General features: G+C 39.9%; 1 protein-coding gene across 1 annotated transcript in view; it reads right to left on the reverse strand.

The window, feature by feature from the left end:
• Positions 1-16,340, reverse strand: part of LOC139724612 (uncharacterized) — a 28,132-nt gene extending 11,792 nt beyond the window's left edge. The window contains exons 1-5 of the mRNA XM_071635749.1: positions 16,071-16,340; positions 14,846-14,933; positions 13,310-13,367; positions 8,315-10,041; positions 160-320 (exon numbers count right to left, since the gene is read on the reverse strand). Of these exons, the coding sequence (XP_071491850.1) occupies positions 160-320; positions 8,315-10,041; positions 13,310-13,367; positions 14,846-14,933; positions 16,071-16,289 (2,253 nt within the window). The 5' untranslated portion in view covers positions 16,290-16,340. The remainder of the gene's footprint in view (positions 1-159; positions 321-8,314; positions 10,042-13,309; positions 13,368-14,845; positions 14,934-16,070) is intronic.
• Between the last annotated feature and the right edge of the window lie 7,317 nt (positions 16,341-23,657).

Genomic DNA, 23,657 nt, shown 5'->3' on the forward strand with positions numbered 1-23,657 from the left:
TTTTCCATCCAATTTCCCCACCTACAGATGCCAAGATTTTAAAGATTCATTGTGGGTGGGGAAAAAGAAAATAAGGAATAAACTTTGAACCCATCTTCATTAAAGATAAGAGCCTGGACAGATTAACATGGGAAAATAAGAAAGCTGATCCATCATTACCTTCTTACGAATCGTCCGCCCTTTCAGACTCAAGAGGTTATTGCTCTCTGTTTGACTGGTTGTTGCATCATCAAACTCAACCGGTGTTGGCACGGCAACGTAACCAGCGCCCATGTTGACATGGTTACCGCCACCATCACCATTGTGGAAGAGCTCTAATTCTGTGAAAAGGTAGAGAGGGATCTTATCATTGCTTGAATATATCTTCATCAGATTGATGGAACACCAAGGTGAAAAAAAGGATAAATCAATGCAAAATCTGACAATGACAGTAAAATCTGCATGACACACGAACATTGTACCGTATGTCCAAAAAAAAAAAAAATACAGCTGTTTCAGGATCTTCCGCAACTATTACGTTGAAAATTAGTGAATCAATCAAAATACAATTTCAGGGTATGAAACTGTAACTTATTACCCACATCTTAACAGAAAACCCCATCTGATTTGCTACAGTGGTCAAAGAGAAATGAGGATCTTTATAGAGCATGTAATCCCTTCCCTCCAAGTTATATCCATTGCATTCACACAATGATATGCAGTTCCACGAGCATCCAAGTGCTTTTAAAACTTGGAAGAAACAGACCCATGGCATTCTTTACAGTGCAATACACATTTCTCTGAGATCACTCAACCAATTTGAATAGGGTTTTCTGCAAAATACAGGTAAGATGTCATACATGTACTTCTACACCCCGAAACAGCATTCAGACAGTTTAACCATCTAGTTTCTAAAGTTATCAATGTAGAAATCTGATTGTAATTTTCTGGGGGACATACTGTACAAACGTACACTGAAAGAACCACAGCATTCAGTCTTCTACAGGGACAATATTATACATCTAATATCAAATTAAGATGTACTCTTGATTATAAATGATTTATAATTTATAATGAATTTTGAACAAATGATTTCGATGCCCATCACACATGCAGTGTCACACGCGTAGTGTTAATTGAGATGTTCTTTGAAATAAATCCATCATGTACGATATATTGCTAACATTCCTTTCTTCCTGTAATACATTGTATCTTATACAGTCAAACCTGTCTATAGCGGCCACCCAAGGGAGACGAAAAAAGTGACCGTTATAGACAGGTGGCCGTTACAGACAGGTTATCCAACTTTGTGTGCATTGCTTACATGCACAACTGTGTGTGTACGTATGCACACACCGTGTGTTTCATGCATTTAACCATGCCGGTGTATATGACATTGTTGCACATTTTAGACCTACGATGTAGTATGTGTATTGTCGTGACGAAAGCTTGCACTAGTGCATTATTATGACTGAATGAGGGATGAATGCAGCGATGGCGATCACTGAACGTTGCCCGCATGGCTACAAAGCAGAAAAGCATGCTGAATTATCGGCTCGGCTACAGCTCCATTGAGTTTTTGGCCGCTATACACCTGGGTTAAAATCTACCGCTTGAAACAAAATTTGTGGCCGCTGGTCGCGTTAGAGAGGTGGCCGCTATACACAGGGTCTTTAACAGGGCTTTTCTCTCGGGGGATTTTTCAGTGGCCGCTATAGACAGGTGGTCGCTATAGACAGGTGGCCACTAAGACAGGTTTGACTGTATATGAATGTAGTTGTAAGTTTTCACTTCTAATAAAGAAATCAAAACATCAAGTTTGCAGGGTGACACTGTACTCAAAATACATCTCAGTGTTAAACTCTATCAATGTTCAATGGTGTACATTTACATGTATGCACACAGGTAACTTTTGTACACTGGTTGATGTATCATGCTTGCTACTGGTTAGGACATTATTTTGTACAATATAATGTAAACTGCATGTGATCAAGTGAAATCCAAACAATGGGTGCTTTCTCTTTCTGTTTAATACAGGTACAGCTGCAGAAATAATGTGAAAAACAGAACTGAACTTTACATTATAATTAAGATAAAGTGACCCGAGTTCAACAAAAAAAAAGAAGAAAAAAAGAGGCCTGTCAGTACATTAATAGAGGGTAGACTGTAAAGATTGCTTTTATTTCTGTGTTTCCATGTACAATGTAAACGCATGTTTTGTTTGTACGATGCCATATTACCCAGAGGCTGCTATCCCCGTCATGAAAGCAAATTGCTTATTGATAGTCTTTATAAAATGGGTTCAAGAATGTAGCCAATTGGAAGCGCTGAAATGAGTCACGTGTGCATGCATCAATTTCTCACTAACATGCACGGCCTGAAGTCACAATGTTTACACTAGCAGTGCGCACTCACTCAGTTGTTACAAGTGCGTCGCGCTCAACTATACGCGCTGTCAATCCTGTAAACAACTTCTAGTTCGGGCTGCCGGCCGGCCTTTCTTGTGCATAACATGTGGCGTACAGTACGTATACTCTTATACGTACAGTTGTATATGTGCGGGATTTCCGAGTGCGACGTGCGTAAATGTTTGGGACGAACATCTTCGGACATCTTGACTTTTTGACTTGAACGAGTGCTACATGTACTTGACTGGTACTAACGCACTCTATCCTGTGCATCATTTGTATACTATGTCTGTATATTTTTTGTGTGCTTTTCAATATATATAAATACTGTATACCTTAGGACACACACACACAAATGTATATTTGCATACATATTTGGTATATATTCTAAGTACATATTATTTACATTTCAAACAAACTCCCCACTTTCATCAAGTCTGAAAGTTCAGAACACACTTTGAAGAAAATATTGAAAACTGATATTTTTCCATACTTGTAAGGATTTGATATACTTTGTACATTTTGTGCATCTTTTGTAAGTGCTATAATACAGTTGAACTATACAGAGCACAAAATTATCTAATAAAATGCCTTGTGATAACAATAATACTATAATATTTTGATGTGGACATTGTTGATTTGTCAGTATTTCATTTGTTTTTTTAGTGGAGAAATAAGACAGACTGAAGTGAATTGAACAATGCACACCCAACGAGCTACACATAGCTAAACAGAGCTCTGTTTGAGGTTTCTAGTATACTAATGATGCACAGGATAGAGTGTGTTAGTGAAGGTGCGGTGCGCTCGAGAGTATTGACAATGGTGCGACATGCACGAGGCGCAGCCGAGTGCATGTTTGCAACCGTTGTCAATACTCGAGAGTGAGCCGCACCTTCACTAACGCCACGAAATAATCCTGTGCATCATTTGTTTTATAAAATGGGTCGAAAACTAACAGCATTATTCACGTAACTTTGTGGGTCAATACCAGTCAGCTACATGTAGCACTCGCTCAAAAGTCAAGATGTCCGAAAATGTTCGTCCCAAACATTTACGCACGTCGCACTCGGAAATCCCGCACATAAGTACTGTACGTACGTATAAGAGTATACGTACGCCACGTACTGTTATGCACAAGAAAGGCCGCCGGCTGTTGTGGCAGCCCGCGGCCCAAACTAGAAGTTGTTTACAGGATTGACAGCGCGTATAGTAGCGCGTGACGCACTTGTAACAACTGATTGAGTGCGCACTGCTAGTGTAAAACATTGTGACGTACGTCAGGCCAGGGAGGTGGAAGAGAGACTCTTCTTAGTGCATACCTGAAGAAAATAATGCACGCACACGTGACTCATTTCAGCGCTTCCAATTGGCTACATTCTTGAACCCATTTTATAACAAGTTATAACATACTTTGATACGAAACTAAAATTTATATCAGATAAAAGCTTCCAAACACAAAAATCACACATAGACAATTTACAGTCTACAATGCAGATGTCTGTGGACGATTCTTGTCAAAAATATTCATTTACTGTCATTCAAGTAAAATCTTTCTAGTGAACTAATTGTTTTTAGTTTCTGATGAAGCACACCACACACAATATACAAAGGTGTTTATACTCAATCCTTCACTATAAGATCTTATGCAGCATTTAAAACCTATGGTAAAGCTTGTCACAGGTTTGAAACTTACTTTTAATATTGTACATGTGTGTACCATGTATGGCAGCTCAACAACCTATGGTAATATCCCTGAAAGTCAACTTTATTGTACTAGACCAATCAAATATAAGTCAGTGGATGAGATTTTCTCTAGATATTTACAATGGGTTATTGTCCGCCAGAATCAACTTGTGATAATACAACGTACTCGGCTGGCAAATCCACTCTGGGTCCTAATCAACTGAGAACCATGAGGCTTAGATTAATGGACAGCCATGGGATTGAAGAGGAGGCATGACAGAGTAGACAACTTCCACTTCTCAAAGAGACAGCTGCCTAACAAACAAGAAACATGTGATGGTACTCATGGCCCAGACTGTGTTCAATTTCCTGCCTTCGAGTAGCAGCCAATTCAGCAGTCCAGGGTATCTACAGGACTGCCAAGACACACATGCTGTCTGGGTGTATCATACATTAATGTGCTTGGTTTGCCATTCTGTATTCATTGACATTCTTTTTTTGAACCAATATTTTTAGAAGTCATGAGATTATCTCATCAGAATACTGAAAAAGAGATAATATTCTCCTCTTTTAAAAACAACATTGTCTATCACTGGCCCTTGACTGAGAATTGTAAGGCTTCACTTTGGTTTCGTTAATAAACATTATGGCCAAAGTGCTCATTCTTTCATAATAATGTACAATGTAGGTTGTTTGCTTGTTCTTTGTTGAGTTTGTGTGTATTCATGAGACAAGGGTAGTGCTTGTTTACGTCAAGCTTTTTTTTTTTTGGGGGGGGGGGGGCGGCGTTGAGGTGACAAATGGCAGTAAACTAGTGGTATAACTGCAGTGAGTAAACATGAAGGGTTCAGAGTATTCAAAACATGATGACACTGTCTCCATTTAAGACACCAAGAATGGGTCTCTACAAAGATCTGAGCAGAAATCAAGTAGTGAATGTTAGTTGTAATTGAGCCTGGGGCCTCCTGTGATGATAAACAAAAATTGAAAAAGAAATAACAACAACTACAATTAAAATGATAACAACAATAACAATAGGGATTAATGATATATGGAAACAATCTGACACCTTTCAGAGTCAAACTCCTAAATCTATATTTCATCATGTTACAAAACCCCAATGAATTCCAATTCTAGCATATTTTAAGTTCGGTCTTTGGTTTTCTCCATTTTAGTGCAGACACTTGGCAGAGAAGCCCTGGCTATTACACTGTATGAGTCCACTTTCCTTCAAGAGGCTTTTTTAAAGCACAAATCATCTGATCATCAAAATGCGGTCAGCAAATTGTTGAATCCCAAGGCAATCAAAATGCTGCAAAACAACTGTCCACACATCACTCCCACAGTCACTGAAATGATACAATTCTCTAGGAAGCAGAGCCACTCAGCCTGATACAAACAGGTGGATTTTGCCAATCATTCAACAGCAGTTAGAACAGATTATTTACATTGTACAGTAATTGGTTGGGGCCTACTACAGTGTGAAATACCAAAAGATGTCTGGCCTGACTCCACAATTTGCATGTTTCCATCAGTAGAGTGAGGAAGTAAATGCTGAGGTACAGTGGTCAGGGCACTGGATTCCAACAAAGAGGTTTTGGGTTCAAATCCAGCCAAGTGCAAATATCATAAATGTAATCAAAGGGAACCTGACCAGATATAGATGATGATTGAGAAAAGAAAATGGGATTCCAACTCAAGACCCCCCCAATTTGCTAGACTGGAACTCTTACAGTGTTTGTCCTGGAAACTCCTTATTGTCATTGCTTGTGGGATCAGGAAGCTTCAATAAACTATAAACTTTCAGACAGATACCCAAAAGACAGGTATCAACTTGGGGACAAATGTGAAAGATTACCGAAGTGATGCAGCTTTTTGAAAACTGTAAAACATAATATATTTGCGGCATGAGATTTTCGCGAATTGGAGCCGACGGCCTTCTTCGTGGCATGAAATTTTCACGAATGGCCACTGGCATTCAATGCGTATATAGTGTAGATAAGAAATTTCGCGTGCATTTTAATTTTGCGAATCTTGGCGCTCACGAAATTCGCGAAATTAAAATGCACGCAAACATTCCTCGTTTTACAGTACATAATGAATGCAAACAAAGGGAATATGACCAAAGATATGATATAAATGAAAAGCTGTTTTCAGAAAAAAATATTGGATGACATACAATATAAAATATTTCTCTTTTAAAGAAGTACTATGTAAGCACATAAATTATTGTGCCTAGATACGTTGTACACTGACTTTTAATGGCAGGCTACTCAGGGAACCTGTGCTTTATACATTTGTAGATCTACAGACCTACAAATTTGTCATGTACAGTGTATGACTTGAAGAGTTGGTCTGGTTATATTAAAATTCTCTCGAGGGGCTTCCATTCTCAAGCCAGGATGTGAGCAGATTGCCATAATTAAACCTTTGCAGCCCTTATGAACGTTGTCTTTAACACAGATCATCTGTAATCCCAAGACTGTCCATGTCTGAATTCACATGAAGAATAACACCTTACTCTTTTAGGTGACTAATAGCAAAGAAAGGCAGAGCCCTGATACAGAGCCTCTCATGCAATAAACAGACTCTTTAAAGGACTTGAAGAACTTTGGCCCAAGCCCCATAGAATGACATGATCGGACTGGTCACCTGGTAATTCCTCTAATCCTTCAACCACCACCTGTTTTAAAGGTCCTGTTTACCTTTGGGAGCAGTGATTAAAAAAAATTTCAAGATATCACTTTTGATGCATATATGTAGGTCAGTTGTATCACAAAACATCCTACCATATAAAATTTTTGCAATAGAGCCTAAAATATAAGGAGATATCACTATTTTTCTCATTAAAGCATAACTGTCGACAGTTTAGTCTGGAAACATTTTTATTAAAACTATTGTTCACATTTTCTATATTTAACAATACTTAACATCAATTATACTTGTTCAAATTTTTACATCATGGTTGTTTCTATCCCTAAATAACATTTCAGACCTATTTTGAAGCACTAATGCTGGGTTTTTTTATTTATCTGCAAATGGTAAATTACAGTATGCCTTAAGCTCTTGGTATGCCACCACTCTATCATAAACACTAACTTGCCAGGCCTAAGGCGTTGTCTTTAATTGACGTCTTGCTCACTAGTTGAAAAGGTTAAAAAAATTACATTTATACTGTGGTACATAAATATGAATATGAATACGAATATGATGTCTGCTGTTTTATTTTTCAAAATTGATAAGATCGTTAATGTTCTGGACCACACCCCCCCCCCCCCCACCCCCACCCTCACACCAACTCCAGAGGACCTTACAAGAAGATGACATTCCTTTCGTTATAGAGACACGGTGGTTCTCTCAAATAATCATCGTAATAAAAGTAAGCGAAGTGCATATCACCCCCCCCCCAAAAAAAAAAAAAATATGAGTAAATAAATTGATGTACATCTATCTATGCACGAAGGCAAAGAAAATAGAGAAACAGCCAAAAATAGACATCAGAGACAGAGAAATGGATACGAGGCAAGATGAAAAGTGACAAAGCTTCTGACAAATAGTGCAAAGCCCAATCCATTGTCAAGTTGTAGACATACTTGTGGTAAGTTTTCAAGACTCAAAATTACATGTGTCTGCTGTAACAGAATGCTTGAGATGCCTTGGTACATTTAGTGTGTTCCCTATCTCTGTGCCTGCCAAATGGAAAGACACAGCATTGTGCTTTGATTATTCATGATCGCTAAATTTATGCAATATTAAAATATCATGATGGATCAGATAAATTCTGAGTGTGTATGAGTTTGGCAACCACAGTGTAAGTGTTTTGCTTGTGATCACTCTTAGTAATATTCCTGAGTATACAAAGTTCGACAGTCTAGCTTTTTGTTGATACATACTAACATCCTTGCTACATAATGTATGGGAAACAAGGTCTCATTTGATTAATACAAAATCACACTAGAAAGTTATACAAAACCTGAAACTTTATGTGTGCACGAAACTTTCCCAAGGGGCTAAGATTTGCAAAAGTAAAATGTATGCAAAAAGTTCTGTCTTCACAATGCACTGAATACCAGTACAATGTTGTACGCCAACATGGTTGGCAATTTGAAAAAGTTTCAGTGTCAAAAAGAAAAAGAAAAAAGAAAAAAGGCCATCGGCTCCAATACATGAAAGTTTCATGCCACAAATGCTTCTGGTTTTACAGTAAATGGAAAAGAACGATGAAAGTAGTTTAGTATACTAACCTTCGTCTGGACCGGGTTTCCTGGCAGAAAACTGTCCATCTGCAGGAATCATGTGTGATGTACCTTCAGTTCCAACATCAGCACACTCTCTCCCAGAGTCTCCCTCTGTTCCTTCCATAGTCATTTCGTCTTCTCTCTTTCCTGGCACTGTATCACATGTTGCGCTCACAAATGCCGATGAGCTGATATTGTCAGCATCGACGTTTTGTGATTTCATTCTCCTGTTCTCTCTAATGCCACTGTTCTGTTTGTCCCCAGCCACACTTCCCTCCACCTCCTTCTCCTCCTCCTCCTCATCTTCTTCCTCCATGGGATGAGGTGAATGGTTTCCAAGGTCCCCAGATTGAGTAGGATCTATATCATCCTGGACTTTTTCACTATCAGCTGACCTGTCGTACGATGAGCAGCTCAGCTGCTTGGATGGATCCTGAAGGCTTCCTTCAGACTCTGAGCCATCTTTTGATTGGTCCTGTCCTCTGGGTAAACCTGCATCCTTCTCACTCATGTCCCAATCTCTAGGATCACTGATCCATTCATCTGTCCAGAAATTGCGGGCCTGAAGGTCAGACTCCGGGACTTGAGATGTGCTCTGTTGCGGACACTGCTCGGTGCCTTCCAAATGGCCCATCGGTGCCTGAGAGGTAGACCACGCACTGCTCTGCTCACTAGGAGATACCACTTCCCACTGCATGTCCTCCTTACTGCTCTCCACGGGAACAGGAGTGATGCTGCTCTCTCCTCCGACCAGACCATCACTATCCTTCTCTGCCAAACTTTTGCCAGATGGTGATTCTGACCCCCACTGGGCACGACCCTCGCAAACATCAGTCTGGATACCAGAGTCCATTCCTGTCAGCTGAGTGTCTGTGGGTCTCTGGATGACACTATCCTGGATAGAGACAGGTGTGCTGTCCCTTCTCCTCACATCTTTGTTTTCCTTGGAATCTGGATGAGCTCCAACATCCAACCAGTCTTCCTGATTAGTTTCCCATCTATCCATGCCCTGTCTCACTGAAGGGTCCTTCCCTCCGCCTTGGAGTAATACACTCATCCATGACATTTCTCTTGGCATATCAGTGAGGCTGATTGATGTACCCTTGGCATCAGCATCCATAGGTCTTCTTGATGAGTCAACAACGCTTTGTGGAGCAGATTTCTCTGCAGGGAACGGTTTGGACTGGAAGACAAATTCACCAACTTCATTTCCATCTTGCAATTTTGAAGATCCAGCAGCATTAACATCAGACTCACCCCACTTCAGTGCTTGTCCTGTCCAATCTGGCACGTCACCTCCTGAACTCCTCACCGAGTGTCCTCTGGAGGTGTCTCCATGGCAACTAAAACTTTCTACACCACGTGACACATTACTCGAGCCATCCCCTCGGAAGCTTTCCTGGTCAGGTCTGATTAAAGGGTGACCCTCAAGTTGGGACAGCGAGCTATTATCAGCCTGACCACTCTCAGCTTCCTTGTGGTCAAGCTCATTGAGTGCCCACCACCTATTTCTGTTCTCTACTCTCTCCAATTTCCTCTCCGTCAAGATACCAGCTCGGTAGTTGCGCTCTGACACCGTGGCTCGTTTGACTCGCTTTGGCGGTATGGAAGGCACCTTGTAAATGCGTGTGGGTGAACTCTGACCGGAGGGCATTTCTCTGTCGCTGAGGTGTTCAGATTCTCTTCTCTGCTGCAATGAAACCTGTTTGGCCCATGATAGGTGCCTCTCATACCTACACAGATGTAGAAAAAGAGATGAATGGGAAGAAGGAAGTTAGACTACATCAAGCGATGATGTGGTTGCAACTGAACAGGATATATACTAGGTACCTGTTTCTGAATTGGGTATTTCAAAGCATGAAGTAGTATACCAAAATTGCTCTCACAAAATTCATTGCTATTAATAATTTATTATTTGTTCATTCTATCTTTTAATTTGTCTAACTGTTACTTAGTCCTTTGCTATACTTTTGTAAATGATGGGTTCAAATGGGGAGCTCTAATACATACAGCATATGAACAAATGAATCTACAGAAAGTTGGTTTGTGTTGGATCAAAGCAGATCTTCCTTTTCTTTCTTCTCAATGCAATAATTCAACTTTATGACTCATTGTGGTAAAATGATCATCATAATAAACCTTGGTAAATATCATTCATGTTTAAAGAATGTTCTCCACATCAGCATATGATTCCATGAAACTTAACGCTATCGCTGATTGCATACATCATTTACGATACCTGCAGTTTACCGGTAAAAACAAAAATGGGCAGATGGTCATTGAAAGAAACAGACAACCGATCTCTGTTTACAAGTTGTATTATGATATACATCAGTTTGGCTCTGTGATTTGTTGGGTTGTTTTTGACAATACATGATGACTGTATGTTGTACCTGTGACAAAGAATAGGTCTATTACAGTAGTTTGAAAAAAAAATGACTACTAAATAACAAATGATAAGAACTGCAACATGAAAATAACTGTGTCCTGAAAACAAGTGAACACTAAAATGCAATAACCTGCTAACTTTAGGTAAAGTTTTTATAAAACCTTTACCACTTTCTCTGATTGAATTTAGTCTTCTATCAACTACTTGAATATAGCATGGCATTGCATTTATTGTAATAGTATGAAGGTCTCATCCTTTCTATTCATCAATGAATGCTCGAAGGTTGCATCTATTTTTGCACACGTGTGTCAAACAATTTTGCTGGTTGAAGTATAATGTCTCCCAAAATCTATGAAATCTTACAGTAATACACCTCAGTTTTAAGAAGAAAATGACATATTAACCCCATGTTACTCAACAATACACTCCCCTTTCGTAATAACAATTGGAATTTTTGGGGGTATCATAATAAATTTGCTAGAAATCTATAGTATTGTGTCCCCCTCCATCATAAAAGTTTCCAGTTTTATCATTCTGGGGAAGGGTCTGAATTACCTACCTCTACTATAAGCCAGCTTATAAAAGGAATCTTATTTTGAGGGTCAGAAATTTGATGACAGTTAAACACATGACAAAGGCAACACTCTTTTTACTCAGCACACAATGGAGTGTACTGTGTGGAGACATATATGCAGAAAATTAAGCTACAGTCTGGGAATGAGGCTAAGGATGCGGTGGCGTGGCCCCAAGTCAGTGCCTCTTACAATCTGGCAGTCCAGACAGACTGATGATAATTTGACCTACAACACATGCCAGAAATACACAATGCTGTAACATTGTCAAAGATACAGAAGCCTTTGTGTGCATTATTTTAATCAAAAGTGGAAAAAAAAAGGGGGGGGGACCTTGCTTATCTAGAGCATAAAATAGCAACTACATTGTAGCAAAGTAGTACACATACAAATGTAGCACTTACACTCACCCTACACACATCACATTGCACATACAACATTTTTACTTCAAAGAAACAAGAACATTCTAGGACTGATAACACAAATTCATGGTATTATTCATGTTGGTTGCTGACCTATGGCTGACTTTAGTGGGAATTTTACATACATATACTTGTACATTCTGTACTAAGTTTTGCTGCCTCACACCACTACCATACAAACTTAGATGAGAATGTACATTTATATCAACTGATGAGTGAATCAAGCAGTTTCATTGGTCAAAGTAACTATTAAAATTCATTCATTAAAAGGAATTGTTCAGTGGAAGCGGTGAAACAGTTTAGGCTTTTCACAATTTATGAATAACAATCCTAATCACAAATCTAAAAAGGTCTCTATGCTAGGTATCAGCTTTCTAAACTGTCAGGGTTAATTTCAGGGTGGCAATGTGGCTAAGTCAATCGCACAGCACTAGACACTGGCACTGGTCTGATGGTCCAGGACCAGTAAAAATCACTGTCGGACCAGTAACTTTTTCAGGAGCAAACCAGTAAAAGATAGAAAAACTGGATACCTACTGGTCTCACATACAGGTTGGACCAGTAGAAAAAAATTGGGTTAGTGTGCAGCCTTGAGTAGCACATGTACAGTGTATCTGCCTGGTAATCAACACACTCAGGCTCGATTTCCACTTCATCTTGCTGAGCAATGTCCTGTTTAAATCATGCCATCCCTGCTACATGTAGTTAGAGGCAAAAACATTCTGTACTTCGAATAGAACATTAACCCGTTCAGGACATGTCCCGAGTATACTCAGGCAGGTGTCTTTGGGAAATTTATGCCCATTGTGGCATAATCAGTCCATCCTCAATGGGTTAAATGGTCTGTCTCTTGTGTGAGAGAATCATGACTTGTGCACACAATAAATCCCACTTCATTCATTCATCACATAGAGCAGGGTGCATGCTAACCTGGTGAAATGATCCTCTCGCACGTCTACACTTGAAAACAAGCAAATGATGCTGACTAGGGCGGTGAGTTGGCTCAGTCGGTAGCGCGTCTGCCTCACGATCACGCGGCCCGGGTTCGAACCCGAGTCTGGACTGAGCAATGTTGTGTGTAAACATACCGTCCCCTCTAGCAAGAGGCAAAACACTCTGTCCCTCGGATAGGACATAAAATGGAGGTCCCGTGTATGAGAGAGTCACAGCTCATGCACGTAAAAGATCCCGCTTCATTCATTCATCGCAAAGAGCAGGGTGTCTAACCCGGTGAAGTGGTCCCACCCCACATCCAACTGGACCCCATGGAAGACCAGCTTTTATAATAGTGTAGCTGAATATGGGCTATCCAGCCATCTTCACAGATGGAAAATGAACCACAACCCCTCATGGTTCACCCAAGGTAATTACATGTAGTAGGTCTACAAGTCACCAAAGGGTAGTAACAAGGACCATTGTGCAACACGAAGAAGAAGAGGTGCTTAAAAACACAGGAGGGCCTTTGAAAAAAAAGACTAAACCTGGATTAGCATCCATTGTGTGAAATCAACACTTGACCTTCGAAATGAAAAGAGCCTGATTACATCTACTGTCTCTCCGTGGCTGATTGACTGTACACAAAAAGCATACAATCCCAACAAGACACACTATGACTTACTTGTGTTGCCGAACTTGCTGGAAACGCTGTTGCTGAAATCTTCTTTCCTTTGGTGGAACTGAGGCATCAACACAAAATAACAGTCAAGTGGTTTATGGTAATATTAACAAAAAAGTCATTTCACAGAACCCCTGGTTACACCATGGCATGGAATGGCTTGCCCCGCTCAGATATACAGTGCACTCCCGTTATAACAAACACGGTTATAACAAAATGCCAGTTACAACGAAGTCGAAATTCAGGCCGCAACATTATAATAATAATATTATTTTTATATCAACTCTATGTATTTTTATTGCTTATTTGTTCGCTTAACTAAACTTCGATAGTACAACGAAAGAAAACTGCCGGTCCCGAGGACTTCGTTATAACGGGAGTCCACTGTATTCAAGAACCCCCATAATGAATTATGTACAATTTTATCACTGATCTCTCAGAGAACACACACAGCCAAAGAATCTCAAGTGGAATTGACTGCTCCCGATAAGCGTACGGTATTCATGTTTTTTTCATACATAGTACATTGTACCACAATGGGCAGGAAATAAAGATCAATTCAGTCAGGCTACCCATATTTTTTCCACCCTACAAGTTCTTTGACTGGGTAGGATTGAAAGGAAAAATTACTTTAAAAAAAAAAAATCCTCCAAAAAATAATGGTATGATACTTGCTTCATTTTGTTTATGATGAGATTATAACTAACAATGATTCCTTTGTGAAGTTATGATTGAAAACTTGTCCAATATAGTAAACATAAAAGCTCTTTTCTGGCTGGACCATGTTCATTGGAACCAACATCAAGATATTGTAAGTACTCGGCCACAGTAAACAGAGAGCATTTCACTTTATTTCTTGCACATCAAAGACAAGCCATTCCGGTACAGAATGAAACTTGGAAAGGAAGTTTTTAGTCAACATTGGAATGGGTTGAAACAGACAGTGACATTTCTCTATATCGTGTTAAAACACAACTTCACTACAACTCGTCTACTTAAATTTTAGTGGGATAGACTTGGCATCAAACTTTAGCTTGAATATGAATGTACTATCGAAGATGGCTAAGGCTGGTATCTATTTGGGCAACTGACTACATTATTGGTGTCTTGTCTTTCTACAGACAGTGAGTACAATTATTGACAATCACGGTGAAGAGTGTAATCTTCACATACTCTAGTGTCGAATACCTCTTTCTTTTGTCTATTCATTACATGTACATGTATATTGTCATCATGACAGATGCAATACACAGTACAATGTTGTAAGCATGGATGCTTCATAATTTGTTCTCATTTGCTGTCTTTCTAAAATTCAAGGAAGGGCTTACAGAATGACTTTGGAGCAGATCATCTAACAATAAAATGAGTGACATTATTCATGACTTTGCATAGCATAAGGGATGGGATGCGTCAAAAAAAGGAATGGGGCATTCAAAGAAAAATGGGAATGGGTGCCCAAAACAAGGGAATCAAATGGCTGAACAAGGAGATGGAATAGTTCCTTCACTGAATTTGAATCACAAGCGAATGTAAACTTACGATTCTTGCGTTGCCCTCCTTGGAAGGACGAGGCAAAAAACTGATGTTCCGGCTTACTACGAGATAAGGTCCCCTTTCCAAAGAACCCCTGGGAAACAAAGTCAAGGAAGATAAAAGAGTAATGACAAGCTGCTCAACATAATCTAATGGTTTCTGGATTTTAGGTATACCACATTGCAAAAGAGTTCATTCTAATTTGAGAGTCAGTTAAGAAATATTTTAATTAAAAAAAAAAAGAGTAAAAATGTGTACCATAATCTCTTTTTGGTGATGAAAACAAGCTAGTCAATGACATGACTACAGCTTGTGATTTTGTGTGAGTGTGTTTGTTTGTGTTTGTTTGTGTGTGTGTATGTGTGTGTGTGGTTATGCATAATTTCCCAGACAACAGCTTTCAACAACAAAATTCCATTTGTTTAGACTAGTTTAGCTCAAACTTAAAACAATCTGCTATCAATTGTTAATATATCTTAAAGTACATGTAGAAGAAAACATCTTTAACTCTTTATGTGCCACGTTCGCACGTCCGACTCAGTCGACGGCGTGCCAACTTCGCATATTCTGCTCAACAAACAAAGCCGCCAAGACCGATCGATAAACCGCTAATTACTGCTAATCCCGCGGCACAATGGAAGCGTTTCTCGTGCTTTTGTTCCTCTCATATACGGCTTGTATTCTATGTGGTGATCGACTATCAAGCGATGTTCCCAACTAGATTTGCTCGTACATTCTAAGTTTCTGTCACGGTTTAATGTGCAAAAGTCATGCATTTACAGTAAGGTAGCAACTGGTCATTCAAAGGAAAAATTGAAAATAGAGACGTCATACAATTTATATAGAAACAAAGCTTGGCATTCCTCTTTAACTTTGCCTACTATTATGCCCATCTTAACAGAAATTTGTAGAAGTTATACAAATTGGAAAAACAGAATTCTTTCTCAAAGCATGACTACCTTCGTGTCTCAGAATAATGTGGCACACAGGGGGTTTCCACCATGGCACATAAAGAGTTAATAGAAATCTATTACAACTGAGAGTGAAAAATAAGGAAATATTCACTGAAGACAAAGTATATAGAAGACTTCAGTGACAGTTTGCGGTGTGTTTAAGCCTCGATTGCTTTTCTAATTGTAATATAAAGTCTTAGAGGTTCAGTGATCCATGTACTTACCAACATTTTATAAGGATTATTATCAAAATTTCTGATAAAAGCTCTGAGAATTACCATCTTATGTAGGAAGAGAATATCCCCCTCTTTCTGAACTATGACAGCATCATTGATGAGCCTGGCCTGGTAATAAAACCAGGATCCATTTGATGCCGGTTTGTGGGTGATGGTCTCAATGGGTACTGGGAAGGGGGCCTCGTCAGGCTGGTGGATTCGACGCTTCTTGTTTGGCTTGGTCAGGAGGCGACTGTTGCCTCGCACTGGGTTGACTAGCATTCTGCTCTCAGCAGCCACTGGCTTGCACTCATAGAAGTCATTACGGCATGCTCATGCTGATTGAAACCAAATTAAATGACAACAAAAATAGCATTGTAAAGTTACCCATAGACTACTGTGAAGTGTACATGAAGCATATTCGTACTGTACATTCATGATTTTATAGACCACTTTGAGGTTATCATGTCAATCAGTATCACCTGAACAGTTTGGACACTTCAAGGCAAGAGTTATGATGAGAGACACATGTATGCACTACTCATTAATGCAAATCACAACTATTTTCATCCCCCAAATTCCTCCCTAATCCACAAAAGGACATTAGTGCTCACAGTATTTTGCTTGATTGATGCTCAGTACAATCTCTTGATGCAACTGTTCATACAAAGGGCAATGCATCACATCTCACATCCAACTGGACCCCCATGGAAGACCAGCTTAACGTAGCTGAATATGGGCTATCCAGCCATCTTCTCAGATGGAAATGAACAAACAAAAAAACAAATGCATCGCTGGTTCCTACGCACGACCACCAAATGTGCACGTGAGATAATACAATATGTAGCTAGTTCGTAGTCACTAATACATATCGGTACCTGCTACATACCTGTACATGTGCAGCATAATATGCTTTACTATCATTGATACAGTACACACGTACTATGTATCTTTTAAGCAATTCAAGCATTAACCATACCCACACTGCTAAAATGCAATGTAAAAGACAAGTCGTGCATGAACTACTGTACATTATAATATTTGTGATAACATCCTGAGATTCCCAAGTATGAAGTAAATTCCATAAGTCATTATTTGTTGTTTTAGTTTACATAAGATTGTAAATCATTGAAAAAAATGACCATTTCATTAACAAAATGGTCATTTCGTCACCAAATGTTACATTTCATAGCGAAATGATAATTTTATTGACAAAATGGTCATTTCATCGTGGATCTGGATGAAATGACTGATTTTGTAACGAAATAGGCCATGCGACACTTGGCACCCCATAAAAAACTACAATCTTTGTCCATGCCATGGTTTCAATTGTACCACCTTTGTGAATTTGGGCCAGTGTCAGTAGCACTAGTACTAGTAGCAGCACTATTTCTGGTATGCAACACTAACACTTAACAGCCAGAGCCCAGCCCCTCTGCCCTGGCCCTGTCACTACACTTGTACTACACATCAGCAATAAGTGGATGTAGAATCCATATTGTTGTCACATCCCATCTGGTCGGGCTACATCTGAATGCCAGAATGGACAATATTACTGTACAGCTAGGCCTACACCACGCAGCGATGTCAATGTCCTGTATGAGATCTTGATGAGATCCTGCTGAGGAGCTTCCATCCTGAGTAAATCCAGTCATGACTCATTGTCATATTTCAGTCGAGAATCCCGGGTCAAGAATACATGGTCATGGATATGCTATACGGTACCTATGATGGAATGTCCAGTGTCACAACATGCACCCTTGTGCATGGGACCGCACAAACAAATCCTATTCACCGCATACGTCTCCCATAACTTCCATTTAAGCATAGGTGAGATGAGGCGCTAGACCAGCGTCGTATTTCAACCATGCAACACTAAGCAAATGCGAGAAACGCTGGTCATGAGTGGCTAATAAGTAAACAAGAATATTTTTGCCTTAAAATAATAAACATGATTCCACTGACAGGTTTCAGCTGGAACTAAAATTCTCCTGTGAATTTTACTAACCCGTCACTGTCGTGCAGTAGTAGCTGTAAGTGCGCTCACACTTGCACAACACGTACACAACACCAACACGATCCCGAGATGTCAATTAATCAACGCAGTGCAGTGCATGAATCCTGACAGCATTCAGCAGCCTCCGGACAGTGCGTCCCGCGATTTCTCCAGCCCTCCTGTGACGAATCAGTTTAAACGTTAGATAGTTCATGTGTTCCAACAACAGGATAAAGTCATATCATAGCAAGCTCAAGCTCCAAAGGTCTATCTAACTGTAGCAGCAGGTTGTGTCTGCAACTTCACCAACAATCAATCCATCCCCGTATGTAAAAGGTCTCGCGACTTTTCCAGATCCCTGAGCGAATAAAGCTCGAATCACGTCGTCCCCACATTGCACTGTACTATTTGGAGTACCCCACACATTATGACTGTGCACATACACACTGTACACACACGTACGTACACGACACGACCCGACCGCGATCCATCCCGATCCCGATCCCACCGCCCTGGACTGGCCTGGTAGTGGGAGGGTGTAGAATGTTCGATTGGTTGTTGTTTAGCTGTTCAACTTTTCGCGAGCGGATATATGTGTCAATCTGTAATGGAAACCAAACGTCTTTCGTCATCCTAGGGCCTGTTTCACAAAGATTAAAAATCATGGTACACTGTACTAGTATGCTGTGTGCATGGGCGTAAATCCCGAGGGGGGGGGGGGGGGGGGGGGGATGGGGATATATCCCCCCTGAAATGGAGGGGGGCGGGGATGGCCTGTACAATCATCCCCCCCCCCCCCTTGAAATTTGAGAAAAAAAACGGAGGAAGCAGAAATGTGATTGTATCAATTTTGGCATATTGCATGACGTTCGTACGCCCGCCTTCAGACAGGTAACAGAGCTGAACAGTATTCTATCTTGTAGGATAATATATACATAATTTTCTCGCTCGCTCGCGAAAAAAGTAATATCGACATAATATTATGTATATGGTCCAGACGTTGACGTCAAATAGCATAGGCTTACATGTAACATGCTCACAGTGACGCGAGCAACTTGGGACCATCTGCAAATTATGTGCGAAAACAAACAAACAAACAAACAAAAACTATACCGCCATAATTGAACCCTCCCCCCTCCATTTCCTGAATCATTCCTGAAACGATGATGACTCTGATACATCTCTGGGCATACCCAGGGGTGCACAGGGGCGTCGAATCTATCTCGGGGGGGGGGGGGGGGGGGCATTTGCCCCGCCCCTACGGAAATGTTGGGGGTTGACAAATCATTTTGTCCCCCAAGCAATTCCCAAGATGAGGACAAATCTCGAACTTTCTTTATGGAAAATTGTCCAACAACCGCCAGAACTATGCACCGGATCGTTGAATTGCAATCAAAAATATGCAAAAGCTCCGCTACTGGGTCCCTTCGATAGACTTTGCACACTTTTGAGATCGACATATTTCCTTTATCAAAGAGTGTGCAGCAGATCTTTCACTTACAAAATTAATGCTCCCTCATATGCAGAGGCGTCGATGGAGAGGGAGGGGGATGGTTCCCCCATAAAAGTATTGGGGACAAACATAATTTTGCTCCTCCTCGTAACTCCCGAGATGTGGAAATATTTTTACTTTTTTGAAAGAAAATTTTCTAAATTTAATCACCCAAAGATGGCTGAATTTCAATTCTGAAAATAAAAAATCTAACTCGCGTAAGAGGGGGATAGGCCTAACCCCTTCCATACCCTCCCCGTTCAGTCCTTTCTACTTAATACGCTTTAGATTGACAGATTTTAAAATGTTTCATCTAAAGTTTGCACCAGGTCTGTTACTTTAGTTTTTAAAAATGCAAATGTTCCGTGGGTGGGAGGAGATATCTGTAGATACTTTCAATTATCGGAGGGTCCCCCCCCCCCCTTAAAAAATAGAATACACTTCTGGGATTGAAATTTTCCCAAATTACATCATAAATGTGTTTACGAGATATTTTCATCTGAATTCTAAAAATGCAAAAGCAACCTCGTATGCAGGGGCGTCGATCCTGGAGGACGGGGAGCGCGGAAGAGGGGAGGGGCAAACATAATCCCCAATGATTCCCGAAATGAGGAAAATTTTCTTGCGTTTTTTTGGTAGAAAACTGGAAGGGTGGTGTTAGCACTCGCCCACGTCTTCTCCCTGCTCGCACGTCCCGTCCCCTCCCCCGCCCAAATGCATACAAGTAGACTGTGGTTACACTTTGAACATAAGACAGTTTTCCAAATATGGCACAAAATGCGTGCACCAAAAAGTTTAAATGCAATCAGAAAGTACAGAATCTCCCTCGTGTATACCTTAAACAAGTGGGACTGTTTCAAGTCGATAAAACACCCAAACATGCATAATATTGCACCATTTACAACATCAAAATGCAAAAAGTTCTCAACGTGGGAGGGGGGGGGGGACACCCCCCTCCCACACCCTCCCACACCCTCCCCCCCCCCCAACCCTCGCTCGCTACGCTCGCTCGGGCTTGGTCGCGTTCATTACACTCAGTGGAAGAATTAATACAAGAATTTGGATACCATTCAAGGCAAATTGTTCGATGATAATCGACATCAAAATATTCTGCTACCACAAAGAAGTGGGGCTGTAAAACACGTAAAAACATGCATCAAATTGCACCATTAACAACATCAAAAAGCAAAAAGATCTCACCGTGGGAGGGGGAACATCCCCCTCCTACACCCTCCCCTACCCCCCCCCCCCCCCCCCCCCCCCCCTCGCTCGCTCCGATCGTTCGGCTCCGGTCCCGTTCATGATATTAAGTGTAAGAATTAATACAAGAAGTTTATTCAAATGATACCATTTTATAGAAAATTGTTTTATATCAATCGACATCACAATAATAATGCTACTTAAACAGGATTAGTGGTACTCTTTCAAGTCGACAAAACATGCATCAAATTGCAACATTTGCAACATCAAAATGCAAAAAGTTCTCATTGTGGGAGGGGGTGTTCCCCCATCATTAAAACGGAACGATGCCCCTGGAATGATTGCTTTATTGACTTAAATCAAGAAAATGGAAGAATACAATTAATAGCTACAGGAAAATACCTTCTACGTTATTACATAAAAAGAAATGGATATCCATATTACCATTTTATTGAATTTATTTGGGCATTATTCAGGGCTGCGCTACGTTTTTGAAAGGTGGGGGGGGGGGGTGTCAAAATCGCCTGTCAGTCAAGAAGAAAGAACATCAAAAGACAAGAGAATCAACAGCAAAAAAGTCTTCATACTTTTAAGGTCTGATTTTCCGCCGAAAGTCGACTGACAAGCAAAAAACAAACAAACAAACAAAAACAAGAACAAAAAGTCTTCATATTTTTGCTGCCACTTTCCTCCCACTTTGCATGCAAAAGAGTGAGACATTAAATCCCTGTAAAGTGTGTGTGGGGGGGGGCGGGGAGGGGGGACCAAGCTTCTCTCTCCCCCCCCCCCCCCCCCCCCCTCAGGGCTGCGCCGGTCGGTTATGGGCTTGTAATCGTGGTGATGGTGACTATCGCCGATCATCCCCCCCCCCCCCCCCCCCCCACTCCTCAGCACGGATTTACGCCGTTGGTGTGTGCATGTCTATACAGTGTTGCTCAACTTCCTAATGAAAGTATCAACTTTGGAGACTTTTTTATGCGGCCATTACAAAAAAAAAGAACAATATCAACTTTTCGAAAAATTTCAATCACAATTTTGAGTGGATTGTGAAAATATTCAATAATCAAAATAGCTGAGTGTGCAGGGACACCTGAGTGGCATGTCATTATATCAAAGGGATCGTATAGTTTTGGTTGAGACCTATAATTTTAGGTTTCTAGCATTTTTGGTGAGATAATGAGAAACCTCAAGAAAAGAAAATACAGCATTGATACAAAATTGAAGAAACATACACCTGAACCTTCACCCTTCTGAATAATATCTTGCTTTCATTCAATATGCTTTGGTTAATGTCCGCCTTGGACTACTTAACATAACAATGTCTGAATGTCGGAGCTTGGGTATAATTTGTTATAATGTTCATCGTATCACTGCCGGCAACTAGGGACAGCCTGGTGGTAGTGTCACTGCCCCGAAAGCAGTAGATGACAAGTTCGAGTCCCACAGATTAATTTTTGACAAATTTTTGACATCTTGACAAATTTCATTTGTGGACATATTGGAGAAACTTGCCCCTGATTATGTTTTTTTTTTCTTCAAGTGATTCATTACCACGACAACGGGAGAACGACGTCAGAGAATGACCAGGACTTACCATAGTAAATTGCAATTAATTGAGAGTTTGGTTGATTGATTGATTAAATTTACTGCCACTTCATGGGGTGGAGCACCCATATGAACAGCAGAGCTGGTTTCCATAGGCATGATAGGGGTCCACATAAAAATGTGAAAAGTACATATACATCTTGAATAAAAACAAGTATCATGCATTTAATAGAACTATACAAGACACACAGAACAAACTTAAATTCAAAAGTACAAGACATGTAACACAGCAATAACAACTAATAATGTATCGCAGTTACGCCTTAGAATAGATTAAAAACGTTGATTCCATTACAATCCCTAAGATAATATAAATAGATAAATAACATAATAATAGATTATACACTGCACATCATTACATGATTATGGATTGAACAGTGCATTAAACAACAATAAGTAAACGACACGCAAAGAGTAGGCCCGACACAGAAACAAAAAACAAACTAAAAGCAAAATAATAAATTAGTGTCAATGAAATAAAATCTATATAAAATTCACTCACTTTTATTATTATTATTATTATTATTATTATTATTATTATTACTATTATTATATCATTATTTATTCGGCAATTCAACATACATACAAGCAGACAGAATACAAGCAGAAAATCGTATTACATTACTAAATTTTGATGCCATTTTATTAGAAATATGTGCATTTTTTCAAAAATGATTGATCACCATGGCAACGGGAGAAGACATCAGAGAACAACTGACTATAGGACTCAATTTGCAATTGTATGAGTAATTAAACATTTAAAATATACAGATCTAGTCAGTTTTCTTACATTTTATTATGGTACAATTTGACATATAAGATTTAAAAAAAATGTTACCATGGCAATGGGACAAGACGTCGGAATTCTATAAAGGGCTAAATGTCCAGGGTCTGATATATTGGGCTATGCCTCAGCTGGACTATTGTGGCTCACATTGCATTATGTTTTTGATGTCCTTGATATTCAACGCAAGCAGTGTGACGGCTTTTACTCAAAATCAAGAGCGCCAGCTACGATGGTAACTTCGCGTAAGAAATAATAGTGGCGGTCGAAGAGGTTTAACATAAATCAGATACTAGTATATAGGAGGGATATATCTCTTAGCAATTGTACAAATTTGTGTAGGTTCTATAGCATTCTGGCACTGATGTTCCATGCTCCAAACCGGTCATCTACAGAGGAGTTGGGGTATGGCAACCACAGAAGAGATTTTTATTATTATTATTTTTGGGAACCCAATTTTCAGTTGTTAAGAGGATATTAATTTTAGAAATTCTGTATATCGAACTTGGTGGTAATATGGTACAGAATAAACTATCTTTCCCCTTTTCTTGAAATCGAATATAGGTACGGATA

This window comes from Diadema antillarum, unplaced genomic scaffold (genome assembly GCF_040938485.1).
Source record: "Diadema antillarum isolate AM-2024a unplaced genomic scaffold, OU_Dant_1.0 scf00000223, whole genome shotgun sequence".
Lineage (NCBI taxonomy): Eukaryota > Metazoa > Echinodermata > Echinoidea > Diadematoida > Diadematidae > Diadema > Diadema antillarum.